The following is a 26708-nucleotide window of genomic DNA, read 5'->3' as shown; positions in this document are numbered from 1 at the left end:
ACATTCTTTCTCATTTGCCTATGGGTTAGTAGAGGAGTCTGATTCAAAGCACATGGATGACAATGGAAGTCTTTCCATTGACTTCCATGGTCTTTGGATCAGGCCCTTATTTTCTATTTTTAAAATTAAACTCATGGGAATACATCTTATGCATTACATAAGAATTATCTGAAAATTATCCACCAAAGCTACTTTTCGCCTGCAATTAAGAAAAATACAAATGATTCTCCCCTCCAGCTGAGAGGGTCCTTTTCACTTCCTACGTCCTTTCATCTCCAGGCCTTTGATGATTCAAAGGTCACAGGGACACAGTGACAAGGGAGGGATCTACTTGAGTACATTTCAAACACACTCAAACTTTGTGGGTTTAAAATGTACTTACAGACCTGAAGCTGATCATAAGCTTCTGTGTTTTCTGTTAAGATTCTTTTGAATCTTCCAGGCAGCACCTGATGCATGTAAGCCGCATACCTTTGAGCCCTGGCATCACCATAAAATGGCCACAGTAGTACCACCCAGAAGTAGTTCGTCTTCTACAATCTGCAAAATGGCAGGTGAGCAACATCAGAATGAGCATTATTTTGGGTTCTAACAAACCCACAACTCATCTAAGCTGAAACTATCAAGTTTCACTTGTTCTTATTAAAAAAAACAGTAGCATGTAATCTACATTAATACATCAAACACTGCAATTTCCAACAGCGTTACTACTACATATAGGGATAACACTGCAGTCATTTAAAAAAGAATGGTTTTGATGGAAAAATCATAAATGGGACTCCCACGTCCACTAGAAACAGGATAATAATTTTGACCACAGGTTCCCAAATCTTTGCAATACTTTTGATGAATCTAAACTGAATTTGAGTTTATAGTGAGAACCAAAACCAGAAAAGGCACATGCGGTTGGTGTTTTGTAGCAAAAGTTTTGCCCAGATCTTGCTAGAAACTCTTAAACATTTCAACATACCTAAAATACAATGAGTGAAATTCTGGTTCCACTGAAATCAATGGGTGTTTTGCCATTGACTTCAACAGGGCTAGGATTTCACCGCATCTCTCAAAGTTTCTTCTGTTACTACTGATATGGGGGCTTTTCTAGTCATTACCTTTTCCAGGTAACAATTTTCTTTCCCAAGTTTATGAGTTCACTTCTAATTTACTTCCTTAGATTTCCAGGGTTTCTCTATAAAACCTGGTTCCTTAAAGACTTGCTACTATTTCCTTCATTGGAAACTAAACAGTAATTCAGCCTATTGAGATTTTCTGTGGTGTTGTGGGGAATCTTTTGTGATTTTATTGGATGCGGTTGCCTTCAAAGAACTGATGTAAAATAACAGTCAAATGTTACACTCCTTTTATTATTTATCAAAATGTATTTAACTCTGATAGCTGCTATTAAGATATGCATTGCTTCCAAATGAAAGCAGGCAGTAAGGTACCAATAGTCATACAGTTCCAGAACATTAGCCAATCACACAGCATGACTTATGTCAGTCTGTAGATGTAAACCAGACACAGTGCAATCAGTCTCTAATGTCACCAGAACATAAAAGTGATTTAAATGGACGATTTAAAAACAAACAGCTAATTGAAAATAGTTACAAATGTTTCCCATGTGGCCTGTAGCCAAGAAGTGTGCAATGAAAGGTAAAAAGATGGACTACAAGCTATGTTGTAGAAACAATCTACCTACACGGTGATTGGAAAACTGAGCAGTGTGTGGGGAAAGTCTGCCAGTTTTTTTCAAGACCCCAGGGCCGCAAAGAATAAGCATCTGCTGATGAGGTCATGCCAGGAGCATTGACAATTATTTTTCTGTTGCCATTGTTGATGAAAAGCCCTAAAAAAAGATGGAATTTGATGCATTTTATGTGATGTCTTCATCCCCTGAACTGCTGCTATAAGTGAGTCTGGGTAACAGTTGAACACTGCAAATATATGGTTAGACGATGACTTGAGGCACGGATCTAAGAACGTGGTGGTGTGTCAGACGCCCCATCTCACGCAGCAGCTCCAGGAGATACAGCACTAAGTCACAATTCCTCCCCTGCTTCCCCCTTGCTCCAGGGGGCTCATGGGGGAACTTGCTGCTGGTCAATACCAGCAGAAAATTCTGACGCTCTCCCTGCACCAACCAGAAAGAGTAGGAAGGGGTGGAGCCACGAATCTGTGCACTCCCTGCACTACATTCCCTGCCCATCTTTTGCAGTGGAAGCAGTCAGATGGTATGTAGCACCTGTTTACGTCGATGAACCCTCACTTGATGCCTGGGTAGCCTGCGCAGTGGAGTAATGGGAGATCTTACCCCCATCTGACTCCCCTGTGTAGGTGGATAGCCCAAATCACAATCTAACCCATAAGCAGCATGTCCTGCCACCAGCAGAAGCACCACTCCCTCATTTCAGCTGGAGAAGCACAGTTATTTTACGGGGACAACTGTCCTTCAGGTCAACACAGTGGATGATTCTACTAAAATCCACTCTGTAGTATGTGGCTTTGTGATGGACTGGTTTGGGCATGTGTGTAATATGTGCCTCTCTGCGGGGTGGGATTTGTCAGATGTGAACTATTAGCACAGTGGAGGAGCTGCTCTCACTGGGCTGATAGAGAGCTATTCTTAGGAGGCTGATTTCTGTTCCTGTTGCAGGGCCGGGCCACAACATTTTGGCACCTGAGGTGGGGAACTCAAATGACGCCCCCATGCCCCCTCACTTGGGCCAAAACTTTGAAAGGTCTCAATTCTGCCTTCTTCCTGTTCTACTCCTCTCATGGTACTGCTCTGCTACCTACCCCAATAAAGGAGAACTAACAACTTAAAATGCCTTGTTCAAAAATTTTAAATAACACTTAACTTTCAAATGCCTGAACAGCAAATGTAACTTTTCTTGTCTGCATAGTAAACACTGGCATTTTTATCTGTTTGAATAATCAAAGCGGTGCTTTCCGTGCCTTCTTGGTTGCAAAGATTTGAACTGCTTCCTGAAGGTCCACAGTCTGGGCCAGCTCATGCTCTATTGAGATGGTTGCAAGGCTGACCAGTCTCTCCTGCATCATTGCAGAGCGTAGATGTGTTTTTATTAACTTCAGCTTGGAGAAGCTGCGTTCTCTACTGGCTACTGTTACAGGAAGTGTTAGAAGTATGCGCAGAGCAACAAAAGCATTTGGAAAGAGGGTGGTCATCTTATTTGTGCACATATATTCCAGGACAGCCTTGGGAGTTGATCCTGCTGAAATGTATCTTGAAAGGGCTTTCAGTTCATCACCTAAATCAGTCGCATCAATATTGCGCATGTCATCATGTGTCAACACTGTCTCTAGTGCCCTGGTGTAGGTCTTCTTCAGGTATAGAGAGGAGTTTTGGAATATCATACAACATCCCAAATATACTGCTGTGTTCCTTGAGCTGCGTGAAATGTTCTTCAACTGACTGTATTGCATAATCTAGCACCCAGTTAAAGAATTCAACTTTGAATTGTTGTTTGGGGTCTCTTATGGGATTATCCCGTGCCTCGTAATCAAAATGTCTTCTTCTTCAGTGACTCTTGTATTCTTGAATGGATGGGAAAATAGCTTCAGTATGAAGTTCCTCTGCCAACTTCTGTGCACTCTTCAGAATGTTTTGAAATCCCTCATCTGACCGGTAAGACTGTAGGTATGACTTTGCTTTATCCAGTTGTTCCATTGCTCCAGATATATCAAGGTCAACACCTTGGAGTCTCTTGCTTACAAGATTTATTTCGAACAGTATGTCATACCACAACACTAAGCCACACATAAATTTGAAGTTATGTATATTTCTGGTGATTCCATTTCCCTCTGCCACTGTTCTCCCATGAACAGTTCCTGTCATAGCATTATCCTCCATAATGACAACTATGGCATCATTTATCTTCCCAATTTGGTGTTTGATAAGCTTTATCGCCTCCACTTGACTTTCCCATCGTGTGGCACTCAGTGGTTTCAGTGTCAGAGAGGATGTTCCCAGATGTTGCTTCAAAATTTGCCATCAATGAGTTGATGCAGAGAAAAATACATAGATGCTTTGAATTACATTAAAAAATTCAGCAGCCTCACTAGAAGCTGATGCTGCATCACTGACCACCAAGTTCAATGAATGAGAACTGCATGGGAAAAAAAAGCTCAAGGGTTTAACTCTTGGATCCGTGTTTATACTCCTCTGTTCTTTCCTCTCATGTTGGCACCATTATTGTAGCCCTGACCTCTCATGTCAGCTATCGCAATTCCCATATCTTCCAGCTTTTTAAGAAGCACATTTGTCATACCAGCTCCTGTAGTATCATCAATATCAATACATTTTAGAAAACGCTCTCTGACAGTCACCATTGCAGGGACATTTTCACTAGGTTCTGTTGTTGTTAAAAAACGCACCATTAAAGTAATTTATTCCATATGGCTGATGTCAGGTGTGCAGTCCAGAATAACAGAGTAATATCTTGCTGACTTCAGTTCTGCCACAATCGTCTGTTTGACTTTTGTTGCCAGTAACTGTATGATCTCATTTTAAATTGTTTTTCCAAGGTAGTGGTGTTAGGGTGACCAGATGTCCTGATTTTATAGGGACAGTCCCAATTTTTGGGTCTTTTTCTTATATAGGCTCCTATTACCCACCACCCCCTGTCCCGATTTTTCAAATTTGCTCTCTGGTCACCCTGTGTACATTTCTTGGGTGGTGACTCTTCTTAGATGCTCCTGGAGTACAGCATCAAACTCAGCCATCAGCTCCACAATTTTAAGGAAGTTATTGTTTGGCACATACAGCTGATCTGAAGTGCCATGCAGTGCTAAGTTTTGGGTAACAAGCATTCTCACAAAGGCAATGAGCCTTTTCAGAACATTTTGCCAGTAAAGAGACTCTGATGCAATCTTCTCTTGATGCTGATCATCTATGGTGGCCTTTAACCTTAGTCTCATCTTAAGCTCTTTCCACCTATGGAATGCTCTCTGGTGATTTGCTGCCTTCTCACAGCATGCCAGATGTCTAGCCAGATTTTTCCAGTCCTTTGTTCCTATAGAACCCAATGTGGCTGGAACATTAGACTGGAAGAGTTTGCAACAAAAACAGTATGCAGCATTCTGGGTTTTTGAGTACATAAGCCATGGCCTCTCCACTTTGTCACTATTGGGGATTTCACTCCAGTAATGTGTTGGATGGAAACTTCTATTTTCATTGTCTTTGGGAAACATGAAAGTTTTCACTTGCTGTGGCCCATGCAGTACAAGGAAGTCCCTCCGGCTACTGCTCAAGTGGGTCCACAGTCCTGGATCATCTAGACTTAAGGAACTAAACTCAGCAGCAGCTGTTTCTTGCACCTCCACTACACTCTTCTCTGATCTACACTTTTCTTCAGGAATGTGCAGGGTCACATCCATTAGAGATGGAGATATGGATGCTGCAGTAGCTGCCAGGTCACCTGCACCCTGACTAACTGGAAGATCAGGCATCTCCTCACCACTCACATCCTCACTGGGGCCGGAAGGCTCACCATGAACATTTGTGTCTATGTATCTCCGGAGAGCTCCTTCCTGCTTAGATAGAAAAGCTTCCTTTGCTTTCTTTCTGTTTCTGAATGCTGCCCCAGAGGGGAGTTTTCTTCTTTCACTCATGACTGCTGTTCTGTGCCAGCTAGAGTGGTTCTCAAAACTCAATTGAAGGGGATAAGCAGGCTGGTAGGAGGGCCTGAATGAGGGAAGATATCAGCATCTTAAGGGCCTAACTGGCTCCAACAACTTCAGTTGACTGCCTGTTTTCCTCAAGTGGGTTCAGGGAAGCAGCAGGAAACCGGAAGCTCCCTGAGAAGCTGGTGTTAATCAGTCCAGGCTCCTGGGGGTGCTAGAGAGGTACATAAAAGGCTCCTCCTCCTCCTCTCTCTCCCTGTAGCTCCTGCTGCTTTCTGTTATTCCCTCTCACCTTTTCTCCTGCCTGCCTGTTATGTCTCTTGTGCCCTCCTTCCTCCAGCACAGCACTCCACCATCTCTGTGCATCTAGAGCAGAGAGAATACATATGCACCAGCAGCAGACACAATTTTCTACACTCTGGGTCCTAGTGGCGCCCCCCCACAGTCTGGCACTTGAGGCGTCCGCCTCAGTTTGCCTCATGGTAAGGCCAGCCCTGTCCTGTTGCTGCCTGGACACAATGAACTCACTACTGCGGTGTGTACAAATGGAGTCATAGATCAATGCATCCTGGCCATTACATCTTGATGATTCACTCTAATAACTGAGCTCATGTGATAAGTCCCCATATGTCTAATTGTTTTTTTTTAAAGTCCTAGACATGAGAGCATGAGTTCTCCCAGGTTCTCTCACTCCCCATGTACAAAGGAACTTAATGTAAATGAGCCCAGGTGGACAAAAGGTCTTTGCTCCTCCTACTGTTTCTGAGTTGCCATTTCCCCCTGATAAATCCCCAGGTTCTCCTGTCAAATGGCTCTCATCTGATGCAGCTCGGATGACTGCACACTCTGACGTGACTGCTACGAGAGGAAAATTACACATGGCTGTGTTGTGTAGGATGGGGGTAGAGCAGAGGGAATCTCTTCCTCTCAATTCCCAGTATCTCTGCAGTGTAGTTAGCAGTTCCTTATATGATATCTGAGTCCAGGCAAGAGCTTAGGGAGACCCTATGCAATGAAACTAGGCAGCACAGGCTATGTTTTGGCAGTCTGGGAACTAGAGAGACAAGTCGGAATCTAGTGGCTTGAATAAAGAATCCTGTTTATATTCATTACAGTCAAGAACTGTTCTTTCTCCATCACAAAGGACATTACATCCTCTTAGCACCAGCCTCAGTGATAGGAGGGGACCTGCCAAATGCACCCTTCTACACACTAAAGTCTGAGGGGTCTGGTCTTCTGACTTGAGGATGTGGTCTATTAGTGCTCCTATGCATATGCTGAATTTGTCACATACATTAGAGAGGGGTTCATATTATACCTTTTTAAAAGGCGTTGCATGGTGTGCTAGAGGGATGAATGGCTCAGAGACCCTCTAAACAGCCAGCATTACTCCTCTCCACCCATCTTACATGGCCACAATGAGTAAGGGCAAAATTTTGCATATAAAATGTATGTGCTAATTCCTACGTTCTCTCTGGCAGCTGAGAACTCAAGATCCCATCCCAAGAGGTGTTGATCCCCAACACAGTCATTAGGAGCTGTGGATGGTCCAAATAGGTCCCAAATTGGCAGGGTCTGGGCGCACTGAAGATGTGAGGAATAGGACTCTCAGGATTGCCCCCCTAATTCAAGTCTCCCATACAAAATCTACAATAATCTACCAGCCGAGCTAGAGGGACATACTTTGGATTTTGAAAACAACCACAAATCAGCCCAAGAAATCTCATCCTTAATGGGTTTAATGGGTTAGTTAATTTTGAGACTTCCTAATCCGACAGCATGGTCATGGTCAGATGGGAATACACATGTGCTTGTATTATTCCAAATGACTTTGAATCCCGATTCAGTTCTCTGACATCACAGTTGTTATGCAGATATCATTCAAATTACCTCATGCCAGGCGTCTTTAGTACCTGAAATCCTTGAACGTAGAGGTCAAATCCAAACCTCCTTATCACCTGCAAGGGTCCCGGTGCTAAACGCTCAGGGACCTTTTGGGCTCATTTATTTTAAAAAAAACACCACCACCTGTATGTGGTTGCATCAGGTTTGTTGTAACGAGAACTGTAGTAACACAAGCAAACTCATCTGGGGGCCTGATCCAAAGCCCATTGAAGTCTACAGAATGGCTCCCATTGAATTCAATGGGCTTTAGATCAGGCCAAACAAGGTCACATAAAACCCTCCAAAAAGACATTCTTCAGGTTTGCCAAGCAAAGGAACTTGGGCTAAAAATAACAGAAGACAATTGAGAAATGAGTGAAGGCTTAAACAGCCTTCTTTAGGGCTCCCAAAACGTAGAGGGTGACATTTGAAAAACATCAACAACAACAACATCTAAATGAGCATGCATTATATGCAGTTTCAGGCTTTAATCCTTCAAATACTTATGCCTGTGAGTAACTTTACATGAGAGTAGCCTACTCGTATGTAAAGTTGCTCAGGTGCATAAAAATGTTTGCAGGATCAGAGCGTTAGGTGCTTATTTTTGAAGATATGCCCCCTCAAAAGTCTGTGGTTGTGGGGTTTTGTTATGTGAGCATCTTATTGCTCCATCCCATAATCTCCCTGTATTATGCCTGAAAAAACAAATTCCTATGAAAGGGGTTGTTTGGGGGTTGTTTCTCTATAGTTCACTCCTTATTTGAGATGGTGATTTTGCAGGTGACCTGGTATGCACTAAAATCACTGCAAAGCAGAGTTCCTCCTGATAGCACTCCATTAACTCCTCTCCTTTTGTATTTCTGAGACCATAGTTGAGATGCTCTGATTTCGGTTTTCTATTCCGTCCCATTCACTCTCACAGAATATCATTTATTACTTTCATGGCTCTAACAGCACCTTAGATATGGGTGTCCAGAGATGACTGGGAAATTAACCCAGATCAGTTGTGTCAAAAGCAGCAATGGTAATTACAGTATTGCCAGTGCAACGAGAGAGAGGAAGGGTACTGTTGTATGTGTAATGGCAGCTGCTGATCACAGAAGGCCATTAATTGCTCCCACTGAAGCCAATGGCAAAACTCCCATTGATACGGTGAACATATTTCCCTATGCTAAATACAGGGCACTTGGTAAAATTACTCGTATTCAAGTGAGTTCAATGACAATCAATCAGAACTATGCAGTATAAACATTCAAATTAACATCAAGTTGACTGAGCCCCTGTTAAAAAGAAATACTGTGTAGTGGGATTCTTTTTACTTACTTTCTTATCTTTAAGGCTTTAGGGTTCACACAGGGAGAGGTGACACACACACACACACACACACACACACACACACACTCCCATACACCTCTCTCACACGTGGGGATGACCGACCTGACCCTCTCTGGACGGTGCTCTCCGCCCTCCATACCTGGCTGGGCTTCTGGGGCGGACCTGCTGTTCCTGGTACCAGGTGCAACGTCTTCCCGAGGCAACATATGGTGGGGGCATGCAGGGTCACAAGGCCCTCCTACCCCAGATTTCTGCCAGGGTTCACACCAGAATGTAGCCAGCAGCAGCCTTTTGGCACTGTGTGGGAGGAAAGGGAAGGGAGCTGCTTCCAGCCACAGGGGAGTGTGTGTGGGGGGGAAGGGATGACCTGGCCCATGTCTTTGCAGAGCTCATCTCTCTCTCCCCTTGCCCCCCCCCCCCCCCCAGCTGGAAGCAGCTTGTCCCTTCCTGCCTGCACTGAGTCGCAAGGCAGATAACACCTCCAGGCTGCTGCTGGCCACTGACATAACCCAGCCACCTCCTGTCCCCCGGCTACACAGCAGGCAAGAAGGGGTTAAGCCCTAAGGATGCATTGTGCACCAGGGCCCAAGGAACCTGACTGCAAAGACTTCAGCAAACCCGGCCGGAGAGGTGGCTCAGCAGGGGAGGGTGCCTAGAGGATGGAGCAGCCCCGCACTCCCTGGGAGAAGGAATCAGAGCGGGTGGGAGAACAGGGTGCTAAGCCCCTGCTCGGGGAACAGCTGTGGAGCCTGCAGGTTCGGGGCATGACCAGGCTGGAAATCACTTCCCCCCACCACTCCAGAGCTTAGCTGAAGGGTGGAGAGGCTTCCCCGTGCTACTGCTGTGTGGGGCTTTGGCACATGCAGGGCTTGGCTCCTCCTGGCCAGTTCCCTGGGCCAGAGGATCTTGGGCTTTCCCAGGGCGCCGGCCCATCCTTAGAGGTTTTTAAGGCCCGGCTTGACAAAGCCCTGGCTGGGATGATTTAGTAGGTGTTGGTCCTGCTTTGTGACCTCCTGAGGTCTCTTCCAACCTTAATATTCTATGATTCTACGAAGGAACCTGCCAGCCAAGCTGTTGGTGAGCTAAGCACTCCAACCGGGGGCTGGTTCTCTGCACAGCACTGGGAGCCGGATGTGCCCCGCTGAGGGGGAGGGATATGGAGGAGCAGTGGGGCTCAGGCGTGTGTGAAGGGGCAAAGCAGGGAGGGGACAGCGAGAGGGGGAGCATGTAAAGGGCTGATGGGTGTGCAGCCGATGTGACACGTAACTGGCTGACCCCTGGCACCTGCCTGCACTCACCAGCCACTGCAGCTCACAGTGCGCAGCCAGTGCCGTCTGGAAATGGGATGGGGGGCAGGGTCCTGCTGGCCAAGAGCCGACATGCAGCAGGGGCTGTGCTGATGGACCAGCAGGAGGAGTGGCCAGCTTTGTCCCGCCACCAGCCTTGCACACCCACCCCCATCATCGGCCACTGGACCCCCCTCCCCACTCATCGCTGGTGGGTGGGCAGCTGGCAAGCAGGGATCCAGCCAGCAGCAGGACCCACCAATACTGATGCAGGGGGGAGAGACAGAAAATATGGAAACATTTGCCCATTTTTAAAAATTAAATTCAAGACACCTGTAGACGAGCTTACAAATGGGACGTCTGGTCACCCTGCCCATAGAACTGAATAGAAATAGCATTGGGCCCATATTGCTGCTGTTTCCTTATGAAGCAGAATATAATGAATGTAACCAAGGCGTACTGTAGACGGTGTCTCACTCCCTCAGACTCCTGGATTATCTGTGCTGCTGTGTTACAGCGTATATCCGACCCTGGATGCAGGCGGCATTGACTGCTGAATAACTACCTAGTGCCGGAAAGAATTGGCTGTTTGTGTCTCTTTGCAGCATGGTACGAAGGGTCTGATTGTCAAAAGTGCTGAGCACTGACAACATCAGTGGGAGCCCGTGGGAGTTGTGAGGGGCTCATTAAATCAGATCTCCTGTAAATGTCTCTAACAAGGCTAACCTTGGACAGCCCTTTCCAGTTCTGGGTATAAATACAGAAGAATGTATTTTTTCAGACCAATAAGTATTTAAGGGGGACATTTTCAAAGGCACAAAGGGCAGTGCCTTTGAAAATGCCATAATCCCACTGGTAGTCAATGGGAATTGGGTGCAATACTGGCCTCTTTGCCTTTGAAAATCTCCCCCTAAATATTTTACAAAAATACTGCTATATAGGACCAGATTTTCAAAACAGCACAGGATCCACATGGGGCCAGATTTTCAGACGAGCTCAGCTCCCACTTAAGCACCAAAATAAGAGCTCAGTAGGTTTGGTGCAGGTTGAGCACCTTACCCCACACGCACATTTTCCAAAGCAGAGGCCGGCCAGCCACAATAATATCCCAGTAGAACCCACTGGGATTGTGGATGCATTTACCTCTGTTTTTGCTTCAGCAAGGGCTGATTTTTTGTGATTACATTTAATAGCCAGTGCAAGGGCAATGGAGGAGAGAGGAAAAAGGGAAATGCCTGCCGAGACAGGTCGCCTGGCAAATCTCACTACAAATGGAGAGGTTTTGGACGGATGAGGTTGGGCACTAGCAGACAATTGTTCTCTCATCAGTGATATTTAACTTCTTTCATTCTCAACTGAGCACTGCCTTTGTCTATGGACTTTAAACCTCTCCCCTCCTTCCCTTTCATTCTCTTGTATGTAATTCCTAGCTGCTGACGGAACTCTAGTAACTTGCGCTATTCCTTTGTCTCCTTCAACTAACCCCCTCCACCAGCACCACTCAAATGAGCTGGCCTTTTCATAATAATTAGCTCACTCTCATGCCCTAAGTGATTGTGCAATACATATAGGCTTGGAAGGATTAGATTTGTATTGGTAAATGTCGGCAAATATTGATTTTCCTGCACATGCACTAACTAACACAAATATTTCTATCTAAATTTACAGATAGGCAAGTAAGAAAAATTCTGCTTGAGAACTTATTACAGTTTGATTTCAGGATATTTACTTTGTATATTTTGACACGTGATGTTGACGATCTGTGTATTAATGGTTATAAAGCTTTACCTTTTTGAATCTCAGCTATTGCCATTACGTGATTATTGTCTGACTACCCCCCATAATTTCTGTGAAAATGTAAATTGATAAAAACTGAAAAAATGCTTAACTGTGAACATTTAAATTGGAAACAAAAATTGAAAAAATGCTTAAAAATTAACACCGTTATTGTCAAAATTACAAAACAAAAATCTAATACTGTACTGCATGTCCTCTCTATTTACACACACACACACACACACACACACACACACACACACACAGAGTCTATGACAACTTTCTAATTTCAGCATGTGCATCATACCAGTGAGATGCATGGAATTTATTTAGGGTGGCATTCTGAGCTGGACAGCCAAAGTGTTGGGGGAGAGTGTTGCTCGAGCAATGGTAACTGGAAGCATGCTGCTTGCAGAAAACAGAATGTCATTGCTAGCCTTGGTGGTGGTGGTGGGGTTGTGCTCATGTGTGGTGACTAGCATATCTGTAAAAAGATTCAGGGTGTGCCAGCCTCGGAACTGAACTCTAGTGACGGGGTGGGGGTGGGGGCAAGAAGGACCTTAAACACACCTCCAACATGTCTGATCAGACCCCTTTTGGGGTGCTGTATCAGAAACACCCTCCATTTATCAAGAAGTCTCCGGCAGGGGAACACTCGGGGGCAATGGCCTCCTGCATCCTTCCCTCCTCCCACTTCACAACCACCTTGGGAAAGCCAGGGTCTGATGCTTCAGAGAGACCCCAGTTTAAAAACCACAAAACACAGTAAGTGCCATTGCAGTTTACCTTTTCTCGTCATGTCTGTAAGATGTGGAGGTCCGGCCACTGGTCCAAATAAACATCTTAGAGGATTGCCCAGTGGTGCCTTTCCTTACTGTGGAGGTCTTGGAGGGATGACGGAAGGACCTAGAAGGAGAGGGATAGTCTCTGTCAGTATTCATTTGAAACACACCAAACCATGTTGTGTCCATCATGCTAAGTTCCCGGGCCTGGATTCCTACCCACTTGGCAGTGTTCAGTGGTCTCTGGTCCGAGGAGGTGGACCTTCTGATTATTCGAGGCAATATGTAAAGTAACAGAGATGCCCTCTCTGTTCCCTTCCAGGAGCTTTATCTTCTACTTTTTTTTCTCTCTCATTTGTTTTGCTAGCACTGGCTCACATCAGAGATAAGATGTCGTTTCCTTGCCTGTGCTTTACTGCCTGGACAAATGCTTGCTTTGCTGTTGGATCACCCTGGCACACACTCTTGAAAATGAAAACTTCACCTTGGAGTGAACTCCAAGCGCTGGCTAAACAATAGGCTGGAATCTTTTGTTGTTCCCATCACTTTTGCCTGCTCTCCTCCCTGGCCCAAGACCTCTTGATACATTTGTTCGAAGCAGCCATAGATTTTAAATAATTATGTGAGCCCATGGTGTATTCAGAATGCATTGATCTGTCACCAAACTCGTAGTTAAATCTAACTGCAGTTACAGTCCCTCTCCCGGCTGGCATTCTGATTGGCGCTGCTTGAGAGAATCATAGCAACTTGACTAGGTGCTCCATTGATGCATGCAGAATAAATGTTGAGGACAGTTTGTTTTCCTTTTTCTATTGCTCATATAATGGATTAACTCTTTGATCGCCAGGATTCTTAGCTGGCTCTTAGGCACTAATGTAACAACAAACATGATTAATAAGATCAGGCGAAGACCATTCACAGGCTGATCTTTCTGGTGAGAGTCTCTGCCAGCATTATACCTTTTCCCCAGCACGTCAACATGATGTATGTTAATTAAGAGGTTATGTATCTGCTACAAGTATCAGGGGGTCGCTGTGTTAATCTGTATCCACAAAAACAACAAGGAGTCCGGTGGCACCTTAAAGACAAACAGATTTCAGTCCTGCAACCCTAAATCAGTCAAAACTCCCAGTGGGTACTTTGCCTGAGTAAAGACAGAGTTCCAGCACCTGGAGCTATTTATTCTTTTGGAAGTGTATCTGATATCACTACAGGCTTTAAAAGGCTTTATTGTTCCAAACCTGCTTAGCTGATACAGTCATGTCTTAGAAGCAGAACAAGGACTTTGTTTTTTAAATGGGCTCCAATTAATTTCCTCCTACTGTCCCCTTAATCTACACGCCCTTCAGCAAATGCTCCCACTCTAAGATTTGTGCTTTCTTTCATACCCCCAACCCACCGCCAGCCTGGCACAACCTCCCACTTCACGTCTGCCAAGCAGGCTCTCTGTCCCCCTCCTGCCATAGCTTCTTCCTACTGCCTTCTAATCAGTGATTTCCCTAAACACTCCCAGAGCACAACTGCTGCACAGGGCTTTCTCTTTTCTACAGCAGGGCATGATACCAGTAGCATGTCATTTTCAGAGCTTAAGATTTAAAGAGGGGAGAAATGTAAAGAAGTTTTGATCTAGGGATTTGGTTTGGACTCACTTCTCTCTTTTTTAATTCATCTATACCGAGGTTTGCCAGGATCCAATTTACTTCTTTATCATTTTGATGGATGTTTATTTTTAAGCATTTTTTTTTATCTATTTGAATTTTCACAGTTTCACCAAATTATGGGTTTTATGCATTTAACATTTTTTATTGGTTTAAATTTTCACAGTTGTAGGAAATTGTGGTGGTGGTGGGAGTTAGACAATTATTTAATGAGAATAGATGTTGAGATTCAAAGAGTTAAAGCTTTTTAACAGTTCATAAGGAAGGGACCTCAGGAGGTCATCTAGCCCAACCCCCTGCTCAAAGAAGGACCAATCCCCAGACAGATTTTTACCCCAGGTCCCTAAATGGCCCCCTCAAGGATTAAACTCACAACCCTTTGGTTTAGCAGGCCAATGCTCAAACCACTGGGCTATCCCTCCCCCCGTTAGCCCTCTGTTAAAGCACAAATTGTCAACCTCACCTGTCAAAGTATACAAGGTAAATACCCTTAAATCAATCCCTAATAAGTTCTCAAGAAGAATTTTTCTTACTTTGCCTATTTTATTTATCAACGGAAATATTTTTTGTCGCTTTGTGTGCATATGGTAAAATTAATGCTTACCAACATTCACGGATAAAAAGCTAATCCTTCCCAGCCTAACTATATCTCAATTGGTTCTGAACGCTCATCCTTACACACAGGTGACTTAATGATGCTCAGCATCTCACCAGATCGGGCCCTCGATTGTGAAGTCCCTTTGGGCAGAGGCCATATCTCATTCTATGATTTGTAAAGCACTGTGTGCATTTATCGCACTATGGAGCAGGATTCAATGATAAAAATGAAATAGTGTGGATTCTAAGTGCCTTAATGTAGAACCTTTTTGTATCTCAGTGGCCATTCCCTAGCTCACTGAGAAATAAACTCGGCTGTTTGTGGTTTCCAGTGAGGGGGCGCATGCATTCCAGAGCGCTGTTTGTGTAAAAAAAATGCTGTCACGCCACCATCTACAAAGTCTCACAAAGGGCTGATTCATGTATTTGCATAGCTGTGAACCTGGGTGAATGCTTAGAACTAACGGAGATGGATTTGGAGGGGGAAAAACAGTGCTGGATCTGAGCTGAAATTCAGCTTGGAGGGTGAGAGAGGGCTGGAATCCAAATCTGGATTTGGATCAGAATTTCACAGCTGGACCCCTATCTCAGGAATGGGGCAAACCAAAATCCTGGGTCTTTTCACCCCAAACTTTGCAGAGGAGTGGGAAGGAGGCTTGAAATTTAGAGAGAAGGAGGCCCTTCTCTAAAAACCACCACCAAAACATTCTGCCTATTTAGGCCTTGGGTGACATCATAAAAAGCTACAATATATACCAGTGAGTTGGCCTTTTGGCACTGAGCACCCTCAAAATCACACTGAAATGAATAAAATCCATCTGTTCCTCTGGGGCAGGGACCATCTTTTTGTTCTGCGTTTGTACAGTGCCTGGCACACGAGGATCATGGTCCATCACTGGGGCTCCTTGGCGCTACCACAAAATAAATAAATAATCTAAGTCTTTGTATCACACTCATGGGTGGACACAGATTAGGCAGGAAGGGGAGTTCTTTGCACCAGCCAAAAAGGAGGGACAGCACTGCTTAAACAAGCAAGGAAGAAGAAAGGAAGCTGTGTTCTCCCAGTCTCCTTACTTTAACCCCTGACGCTTGTCACTGTGGTATCTGAACACCTAAACAGTCTTTTCTTTCCTTTTCACCTGAGCAAAAAATCGTAGTCAAGTATTAGGGGAACAATGTATAAGAAAAGGCATTTGTGACTAAAATAACTATGGCTTGGAGGACAAAATAGTAGCTACCAGCATCTAATCAATATGATGACCCAATAAGGAGAATTTTCAAGTGGTCAGCATAGGTGCTGGAACTAGAGGTGCTGGGGGTGCTACCCCACTCCCTGGCTTGAAGTGGTTTCCATTATATACAGGGTTTACAGTTTGGTTCAATGGCTCTCAGCACCCCCACTGTACAAATTGTTCCAGTGCCCCTGGCCATCAGAGTACAGAATTTGGGATACAGGACTCCTGAGTCCTATTCCTGGCTCTTCTACTAGTGACTCACTGTGCAGCCTTGGGTAAGCCATGGTCTACACTAGAAAATTAGGTCAACATAAATATGTCGCTCAGGGATGTGAAAAATCCACACCCCTCAGTGGTGGTGTTAAGCTGACCTAAGTCCCTGTGTAGACACTGCTAGGCCGATGGAAGAATTCTTCTGTCAATGCAGCTACCGCCTCTCTGGGAGGTGGATTACCTACGCTGATGGGGAACCCCTCCCATTGGTGTAGGTAGTGTCTACACTGACGCACTAAAATGGTGCCGCTGTGCTGCTGTAGCGTTTTAAGTGTGGACAAGCCCTGTGACACTCAGGTTGACTAAAATGGCCTCTAACATTGGGGACATCAGCTAGCAAACAGAAAATTGTGGCATCCAGTACCATATTTAGTGTCCACTGTTATAAACTGAGGTCTGGTCCTCTGCGCATCGGTTTACTCAGTCTGTTCATATGAAGCAGTTGTGAGGACTTATTGAAATCTTCAGGAGGAAGGCCTCTAAGGTTCTGTTCACACACAGTCCTATCACTCCTGTTGGTGTCACTTACTGAAAGGTAAAGTTACACATGGTGTGTGAACGGCTAAAACTAAAAGTACTGTAATAGGGCAGCTGAGTGACGCAGCTGGACCTACTGGACGCTGTGCTGATATAGCCTAAACCACTGCCATAGTCATTGGGAGACCTGGAGGAGCTTGGTTATCACAGACTTTGCTCTAAACTAAACACAGCTGAGCATACAGTCGAGGTGATACACAGCTCATGCTGCCTGTATTCGTTATACAGTCCTTCTCCGGTAGGATGAACAGTAGCAGCATCACCACAGGTAGCTAGACATCTCCTGACTCACCTAGTCCGAGTGAAGGCATTGTGATGGCAGCCTTCAAAGTGGAGGGGGGTGGCTGCAATGAACAGAAGGGTGTATGGGAAGGAAGGAGAGGTATTTTTCTCTGGAAGAGTTTGAAGGATTTCAGAATGTTTCAGAATGCCAGTGCCTTGGAGCTACCCATATGTGATATCATTAATGCTGCCTGCTTCATTAGCTGGGCAATCCAAGCCACTCTTCACTATTTAACAGATAATTACATGCCTAATCTTGTGTAAAATTGTTACAGTAATGACATCACAGCAGCCACTCCAAAGGTCAGATGTAAGTGACTTGGTTCAGTGTTTTCTTTAGCTATAAGGGTCACCTATAAGTTATAATCCTTTCACAGGAACAATGGAGTGTGAAATCTCCAGGATCCTTCTTCTGAAGGCCTTTAGGGGAAAAGAAACATTTCACGTGGAGGAATCTGAAACTAAGTTAATATATGCTGGTTCAGTGGTTTGGTTAGACAACACGTTTGTTTCCCTTGCACTAAACGTCCCTCCCCCTCCCCAAATTGGACTGTGAATCCCAGTCCTTATCACCCAAAGCTGCAAAATAATGTCCCCATAGTATTGGAGCAGCCCCACTGATAAAAGGAAATACTTTTTCACACAACACGTAATGAGACTGTGGAACTCATTGCCAAATGATGCTATGGAGGCTTAGAATTTAGCAAGATTCAGAGAGGGACTGGACATTTGTATGAATGACAGCCATCTCCAAATTTATAAAATAGTATCTACTAAGAAGAAAATGAGCTTTCAAATGGATATAAACCATCAAGATCATGTCTTAAAACAATCTCTGATTATTAGGAGTTAGGAGAGACTTTCCTGTGGGGAAGATTATCCAACATCTGCCTACTGAAGCAGTATCTTGTACTTGCTGCTGGCTACTCTCAGAGACAGGATAAGAAGGACTTTGGTCTAATCCAGTATGGCGATTCTTATGTTCCTATTTCAATGGGGTTAATATGGAGATTGGAAAGGGAGGCCGTGTTTTGGTTTTTGCAAAATCCAACTGGTCCTTGGGATCAGGGTTCCATTTTACTTAAATCACCACTGTTCCAGGGCAGGGTCTGGGGGAGCTCAAGGTGTACCAAAGTAAGCAATCTATGAACAGCATTAAAATGGAGTCCAACTCCCACTAGTGTTTTCAAGTACGTGTTACATTTACTCCCTTTCCTGTGCATTTGTTTAGGGGTAGATTTTGGTACCCTCACGCAGAATGAGTAGCAGTATTCTCCAGGAGCAGTCCTGCTGCTTTCAATGGCACTACCGTGGCATAAGTAGATCTGGGCAAAATGTTTTTTGGCAAGTAGCAAATTTGCCAAAAAAAATTATTTTGAGATGTGCCAAAAATGCATTTTGAGAGTCACCAAAACTATTAATGAATTTGGATTGATTTTGGGTAAATAAGTTTCAGCCAAAAAAAAAAAAATAAGGTGGCGGGAATCAGAAATGTTAATGGTTTGTTTCACCATTTTTGAAATGAACTGTTTCAACATTTTGTTTTGAATCAACATGACATTTAGAAAATGTCATTTGAAAATTATGTGCAAATGGTTCATTCAACCTGAACAAATTTTTTTGGTTTTTCATTTGATGAGAGAAACAAACAAACGAAAAAAATCAATTTCATTTTGAAATGAAACAAATATTTTTTTTTTTTTGGCCACTGAAGCGAAAAAAAATTAATTATTTACTCAGCGCTAGTCTTAAGGTACTGCTTAACATGAGTAAGGGTGGAAGAACTGGGCCTCTGCTCTTCAGTTAGCTGTGGAGAAAATGTTTCAGATAAATGGTTTCAATTTTGGTCCGCAGCTATGTAAATAAAGTATCTTACTGCAAATTTGACTATGAAACAAAATTGCTCTGTGCTGTCATTAGCTCCTCTAGAAAGAGGAAACAAAGCACGGAGGAGTAATGTTTGCTTTCTATCAAGTGCTTAGTATCAAGAACATTAATTTTTTAGTTCACGTCTTTCAGATCTGTTTGTTGTCCTAGGGAGGCAGCAAACTATCCATGGGAAATTTGGCTACTGCTGAACATGGGGGAGGCAATACAGCAGTTACACGCACACTGTGGGTATTATCCTCACAGTTGTGATGTCACAGGGCTGTAATTATTACATACTCACACTTCAAGGGAAATATTATGTTGAATTCAGCAGTTTCTATCTCCATTTAAATGGTGTGCACAGGTAGCAACATACAAACGCACCTCAGAAGTAGAAAATAACTTCAGCTCACATTTTTACACCCTTGGTATAAATATAGTGTGAAACATCGGTAGCTGCCTAGAACTTCATTGTTGCCACTATGCTGCATACAATAGTCCTTTGGCACTTCCAGCTAGTGTCAAGGAAGGAACTCAGATCTTCCTGCCTCAGAAGCACAGTGAAAGGAGAATCTTTCTCAGCAGCATAGGGTCTCTGACACATAGCTGAGCAGCTCTGAATTAATCCATTAGAGGGAAATGGACATATATTGTAATCAGTCATGATAGCATTTATGCACTAAGGCCCCACTCCTGCTGAAGTCAATGGCAAAACTCCCATGGACTTTAATGGGGCAGGATTCAGTCCTAAAACTTCTGTCATTTACCATGACAGTAACTGGAAATACACTCCCACTACAGCCCAAATCAATTCAACAGCACGCAAGTCATCATTACAACCAATAATAACAGGGTACAGTGCTGCAAATTTAACGGTGCTTTTGATGATCAGGCAAAAAGAGTTTAATATGAGACAGCCAAAGACAAGAAAAGATGTGGTAGCACAGTTCAGGGGAAGAGATAGCAAGGAGAACAAGGTATGAAAGATTCCTGGGAGAACAGGGTTTGAGGTGGGAGAAAGAATGTGTTTGGCGGAATGGATGGGGGAAGTGTTTCGTGCTGAGAATGGGAGCGGGAGTGGAAGGAAACAGTAAAGAGAGAGGGAATGCAGGGAGTGAAAGGAAGAATGAGGAAATGAGATCAGAGGTAGGAGAGGCCACTGAGTGAGGATGAGAGAGTTCAACTGGATGTGGTAAAAGACAGAAAGGTGGGGGAGGGATTCAGTTTCTGAACACATTTTTCAAATGTTTAAACCCAACTAACGTTCCATTCAGTTCCTTTCAGAATTGCCACGGCTTCTTCTAAGCCTCTTGGCTAAGAATAAACGTAGTGTGGTGTCAGTTTAATATGTGCTCTGTCCTGTCCTCCATATGGGACTGCAATGGAGACAGACTCAGTGATCTTAGGAGTCATTTCCATCCTATTACTTCCTGGAGAATCACACAGGCTCATTTCTCACTAGAAACCCTGCCCACAGTTCAAGCTATAACTACAATGAAGATTGGAAGCTGTTCGGATTTGATTTGAACCCGTTCATCCAGCCCTCACATCAATTACCATCTCTGTAGCTCCTGAGCAGTGAGCTTCATTATGCTAAGTGTAGGAGAGGGAATGGTAGCTGATGACTGCTCTAATTTATATTGGGGACTGACCTGGTGTCTGGAGGGCTTAAGGATCAGGCAGCCAAAAACGGGTACTTTTGTTTTCCCTCTTCTTGGCTTCACTGCCATAGTGGAGGATGTGGTCCCAAAATGCTATTTGTGTGTGTATTTGCATGGACTCAAGGTCACGAGGGTCTCCTTAGCATATGGCATACACTGGGAAGGTGACAAGGAGTCAAACAAGATTCAGAGATCTCTGACGCTTCCTCCCCCCGCCACAAACAGTTTATAAAGAACAATCGCACTGCTTGAGTATTCCTAAGAATCATTTTGTTGCTGCAAGGCCAATGCCCTTCCCACTGTGATTCTAGGGAGCAGCCCTGAAAAATCATTAGATAACTCACTGGCATATTACACAGGGCACTATATTCATGCCACATTGCTTCTCAAGGCTAGATTTAAGTGTCTGGATGGCTTCTAATGCCCATTGCCTTTAATTCTTCACCTTTGTATAGAGCCTGAGAAGGATAGTGCGGGTAATGTTTTAGGAAGGCGCGAGAGGCTGATGTTTGTCTGAGGTTTGCCTGTGTTCAGGTTTCTGACAACAATAGGCTCTTTTGAGGCCTCAGTGGGCCATTTATGGCACCAAAATAATGAGATAAATTCTCCTTAAGGCATTTCACATCTTGGATAGTGGGTAATCTGCAAAAAGATCAGCACTTGTGTTCATTTGACACCATAAATGGCTCCTTGAGGTATTAAAAGGCCTATGAAAACCATGCATCCGCATAAAGATATAATCACTGAACTGTTTGGGTTTGCCTGAATATGGCCATTTCCTTCATTATCCAAGTTATGAAGTATTTGGATGCACAGTCCTAATATTTTCCAACGGAACAAGTCATTTTCCTCCCAAAGGGAGTCTTCTTTGTCCCTCAAGCCTTGAGGATTCCCCACTAGCCCTCAGTTTAATCTGCTACTCTTCTCTGCCCTTCACTTTGTGCACTGCAATCATGATCCTTCCAGATGAAGAGACCATCAATACCACTTATTACTTGGACAGAATTGTTACTATTAAGTGATGTGAGGTATTCAGTATTCCTAGTTGGCTTTTGCAGTGTTCCTAGCCACAGGTACCCAGAGAAAAAGCAGGAACCTGGAACCAGGAGTCAAATCCCCCCCTCCCACAAACACAAGCTTTGAGGTGTATTAATTGAAGAGACAGGGACATTCACTGGTGGCTGTGCTCAGTTCTGAGACACCAAGCAAGGAGGAAGATTGTTCAGGATGGGGTATAAATAAGAGTAATAATGGGATAAATTTTAGAGGAAAATATAGACTGAATATCAGGAAAAGTTTCTTAGCTATGAGGTTTGCTAGAGTGTGGAACCATCTCCCAAACAGAGTGGTGGAATTACTGTTAATTAAGATCTTGCCTGCTTGATTCAAGGGACGGCCCAAAAGGAGTTTTCTAAGCCTAGCATTAATGATTCTAAGGCCACACAGCAGGTCAATAACAAAGCTGAGAATGGAACTCACATTTTCTGACTCCCAGTCCTGCTCCTTAAACACAAGACTGACCTGACAGTTTTGCCTGTGTAAGTGTAACCCACACACCTCCTGGGTGCGGTGCTCTGTCCCATCTAGTGGCACCGAGACCACTTAGAGAGAGAGATAAAACGAATCTGCTCTACAGCCTTCGCTAACAGCCAGTTGGCTTTTAGCTCATGCAGTAGAGGCTCGGGAACTAAACTCCAGAGGCCCCAGGTTCGATCCCACCCACTGACGACCGAGGTCTGTTGGCGTTACATAAGGACGGCAGGATCAGACTCACCTGTATACAAAGCACGCGAAAGTACTGTAATAGAGAAACTATTGCATCGTATACAAGAGCAGCAAGAACAAATATCCAGTCTGTGAGCATATAAAACCAGTGGCATTCATGCTGTTATGATAGTGTTCACAGGAAGAAAGGCTTCAGGAGATGGTATTTCTTGGAAAATCCCCCCCAAGTTACGTGAGTCAAAATACCTGCTCTTCCTGCAGGTCTTTACACAAATGCCAACATTTGAAGAGCTGATTCTACTTGAGGCCATAACCGAAAATAAATACTACTGCAAATCAGGGATGCAGAGGAACAGAAGTAAAGCCAGCGTGATCTAAGAAGAACAGCTATAAAGCAACTAGCTAAAGGAAATGCATCTGCATTAGTGGAAGACAGCTACCACTTAGGGAACATTTAACGCCCCGGTAGCAGCCACATTAAATCGTGCAGTGGCGCAGGCAGTATCAAATGGCGTGACTCTACTTCAGTGCTGGCATTTACTGTAGGGCAACCAAATGGTACAAAATAAGAACAACAGACCTCAGTGCAAGACAAATACCTACATAAACAGATCTTATTTATCTGCAAAATTTTATGAGCCACAGTGCTGAATGCTGATTAAAGCAATTGGCAAATGACGGCATACAGAACTCCATTGGTATATGCTTGTAAGAGATCTCATGGATTACTCCCATGTAGAATACCCCTCACAGATACTTATACATTTTTCAGCTGTCCGATTTGTCCTTTTGTTGAAGTAGCTGGGATTCCCTCTCCAGCACATCCCATGACCACTGGCACCAACAAGTGTCATGCTAGCAAGCATTCCTGTCAGTCATTAGACCCTGTAAATCCCACCTCTAAAGTGTGGGAGGTGGTCAGCATTGTGGAGGAGAAAGATGGGTGCTATCAGTAAGCTAATGCTGCCTCTGAGAAGAGCTTAAGCAGGTTGATGGAGGATGTTGCTGCCCTATGATTTCTGCCTGTTCTCTGCCCTCCTCCTGCACCTTCCTAAGGTGTAGTCCCCAAATGGGGAACTCCACAGGGTCAAAGGCACCCTCTGTTTGAAATGTGGGGTTCATATGGCATGAGGGGTCACCATCATAAGGGTGGAGTTAGCTAGCTACAGAAAACAAGAGGATTTTGTTTTTTAAAAAGGCAAAATGTCTTGACTTGAGGTTACTGCCTATGATTTTTTTCTCAGAGTATTTCATTATTAATATTTCTCCGAGTGTTTGCAAGAATAAAACAGACCTATGCAGAAAGGGTGACACATTTATACCTCTGTGCTGCAAGCCTGCATTCAACCTACATAAGGCTACATGTCACTTTCCCCACACCTAAGTTCTCTTAACCTCCCAGTTCCCATCTCACTTTTTACTTACCGAGTTTATGCTCCTTCTCTAATGCTGGATTTCCATGTTGTGGGGGGAGGAGGGATGGGGTGGGGAGAGAAGAGACACATCTGAATAATCTCTTGAGTCTTGCCATTTAACTCTGCTATGTAACTTTTTGCCTTCCTGCTCCCTCTCTTGTTTAGGGAAACATGCTTACTGTGACCCTGTTTAAAAGCCTCTGTACTGAGTGTACAGAATTTAAATTCCTCACTTTTGACTTGAGGGCTTTTTAGACCAGCTTCCTCATTTGTGTTGCTATCCCTCAAACATGGCCCAGAATGTTAGTGTCACTAGCTAGTTTTTGGTATGATCCCTCGCCTGAGGATGCTGAACTGAATTATACTGGTCACTATTACTTCTTAGATTAGTGATAGTGAGTTCTTGAATCAACTACCATATGTTCCCTAGATTACCGATAAGGGAGGGACTGCTGTGCAGTGGTTACTACCTGTGACTAGGCGCTGAGGAATCCTGGGTTCTATCCTTGGCTCTGCCTTTGGGTATGTCTGAGCTGTAATTATGGGATGTGACTGCAGCTCCAGTTGACTTGGCTGAGCTAGCTATTTCAGGTACTGGAACAGTAAAGCTACAGCGGTTTGTACAAGCCTTCCCGGGACCCTACGTAACTGATCATGTGGCTAGGCCATGCTGAAGTACATTCTGCCACAGCTTCACTACTCCAGTACCTGAGCTAACTATATTCAAGTTAGCTTGGTTATATCTACACAAGCTGCTGTCACACCCTGTGAATACGGTATGGACATACCCACTGACTTGCTGAGTGACCTCTAGCCAGTCACTGAATGTCTCCAGGCCTCAGTTTACTCCTCAGTAGAATGGAGATAATATTCCCCCTCTGTACTTGTGGGGGCTATTTGTATGGCACCTTGAGATGACTGAATGACTGAAGAAAATCCGGCCTTTATTATTCTCCTCATCATCTGGTGACGATGAGTTTGCAGTCCCAGCACGTGGCAATCACATCTCTTGGCGCACTGCAGTCAACGGGGAGCGTTGTCCCTGGGGAACAGCCAGGGATAATTGTCACCTCTGCCTGTCAAAACTCAGTAAACATTTTAAAGCTTTCTGTGCCCTGTCAATTGTAAACGCATTTGCATTTACGTAAGAAATGAGATGTTGGACAAGCACTATATTCATCATTTCAAATGCTTCCAGGGTGCTGGGGAGGGCAGGGACTATATGTAAAATGGTCCAGCTTTTGTGGCATGTCCAGCAGCAGCAATGGCAGCAGCAAAAGGCCGGAAGACATGAGTTTCCACTGTCTTCATAGCACACAGAACCCCACTGGAACTTGAGTGGAGAAGTTTGAGGTTTGGAATCTAGCCCTAACAGAGATCTCAGGAGACTACATTAAGGAGGAAGGATGTTGAAGGCAACAATGGTGGAAGTTCATGTCTAACTGTTTGAATCACACAGTCCCCATTTGAATCTTACCGGCATGACCAGCATTGTCACATGTAAACAGGAACTGCATGGAAAGGAGGGAACATAGGACAGGAAAAATAAAAACGGTGGTTCTCTCTGGCATTAGCCCTCCATTTCCCTCTTAAACCAGAACATAGACTGGTGGTCGTTTGCTTCCAGCATAGACCTTGAGCTGCAGTCTTCATCCTACTTCCCAATGCCAAAAAGCCCTTCTCCTCTAGCCTTGCTTTCCCGGGCATATAATTGGCCAGATTTCAGAAGAGATCAGCTTCTGTTTAGACACCAGATTTTCAAAAGAGCTGGGCGCACTTTGGGAGTGGATTACTTGCGAACATAGGTTCATGAGTGTCACAATGGGAGCTGCGCACTCTTGAAAATCTGCCCCTTATTTAGGTGCCTACGTTGGAGCTGAGCTCTTAGAATCATAGAATTATAGAATATCAGGGTTGGAAGGGACCTCAGGAGGTCATCTAGTCCAAGCCTCTGCTCAAAGCAGGACCAATCTCCAACTAAATCATCCCAGCCAGGGCTTCGTCAAGCCTGACCTTAAAAACCTCTAAGGAAGGAGATTCCACCACCTCCCTAGGTAACCCATTCCAGGGCTTCACCACCCTCCTAGTGAAAAAGTTTTTCCTAATATCCAACCTAAACCTCCCCCACTGTAACTTGAGACCATTACTCCTTGTTCTGTCATCTGGTACCACTGAGAACAGTCTAGATCCATCCTCTTTGGAACCCCCTTTCAGGTAGCTGAAAGTAGCTATCAAATCCCCCCTCATTATTTTCTTCTGCAGACTAAACAATCCCAGTTCCCTCAGCCTCTCCTCATAAGTCATGTGCTCCAGCCCCCTAATCATTTTTGTTGTCCTCCGCTGGACTCTTTCCAATTTTTCTACATCCTTCTTGTAGTGTGGGGCCCAAAACTGGACACAGTACTCCAGATCAGGCCTCACCAATGCTGAATAGAGGGGAATGATCACGTCCCTCGATCTGCTGGCAATGCCCCTACTTATACAGCCCAAAATGCCATTCGCCTTCTTGGTAACACTGGCACACTGTTGACTCATACCCAGCTTCTCGTTCACTGTAACACTGCCCTAGATCCTTTTCTGCAGAACTGCTGCCTAGCCACTCGGTCCCTAGACTGTAGCAGTGCATGGGAGTCTTCCATCCTAAATGCAGGACTCTGCACTTGTCCTTGTTGAACCTCATCAGATTTCTTTTGGCCCAATCCTTTAATTTGTCTAGGTCCCCCTGTATCCTATCCCTACCCTCCAGCGTATCT

The 26708-nt window shown here is 44.4% G+C and overlaps 1 protein-coding gene across 9 annotated transcripts in view; it reads right to left on the bottom strand.

Moving 5' to 3' along the window:
• Positions 1–26708, bottom strand: part of LOC128843752 (calcium-activated potassium channel subunit beta-2) — a 255695-nt gene that overhangs the window by 17887 nt on the left and 211100 nt on the right. For 5 of the 9 annotated variants that reach the window (XM_054040853.1, XM_054040858.1, XM_054040854.1 and 2 more), the window contains exon 2: positions 12708–12827. In XM_054040853.1, coding sequence (XP_053896828.1) covers positions 12708–12827 — 120 coding nt within the window. Of the gene's footprint in view, positions 1–12707; positions 12828–12922; positions 13334–26708 lie in introns of those variants that run through there. The other 4 variants (XM_054040851.1, XM_054040852.1, XM_054040855.1 and 1 more) reach the window with 3 other exon arrangements.

This window comes from Malaclemys terrapin, chromosome 9, assembly GCF_027887155.1.
Source record: "Malaclemys terrapin pileata isolate rMalTer1 chromosome 9, rMalTer1.hap1, whole genome shotgun sequence".
Taxonomy (NCBI): Eukaryota; Metazoa; Chordata; order Testudines; family Emydidae; genus Malaclemys; species Malaclemys terrapin.
This window is presented reverse-complemented; position numbering and strand designations above follow the sequence as displayed.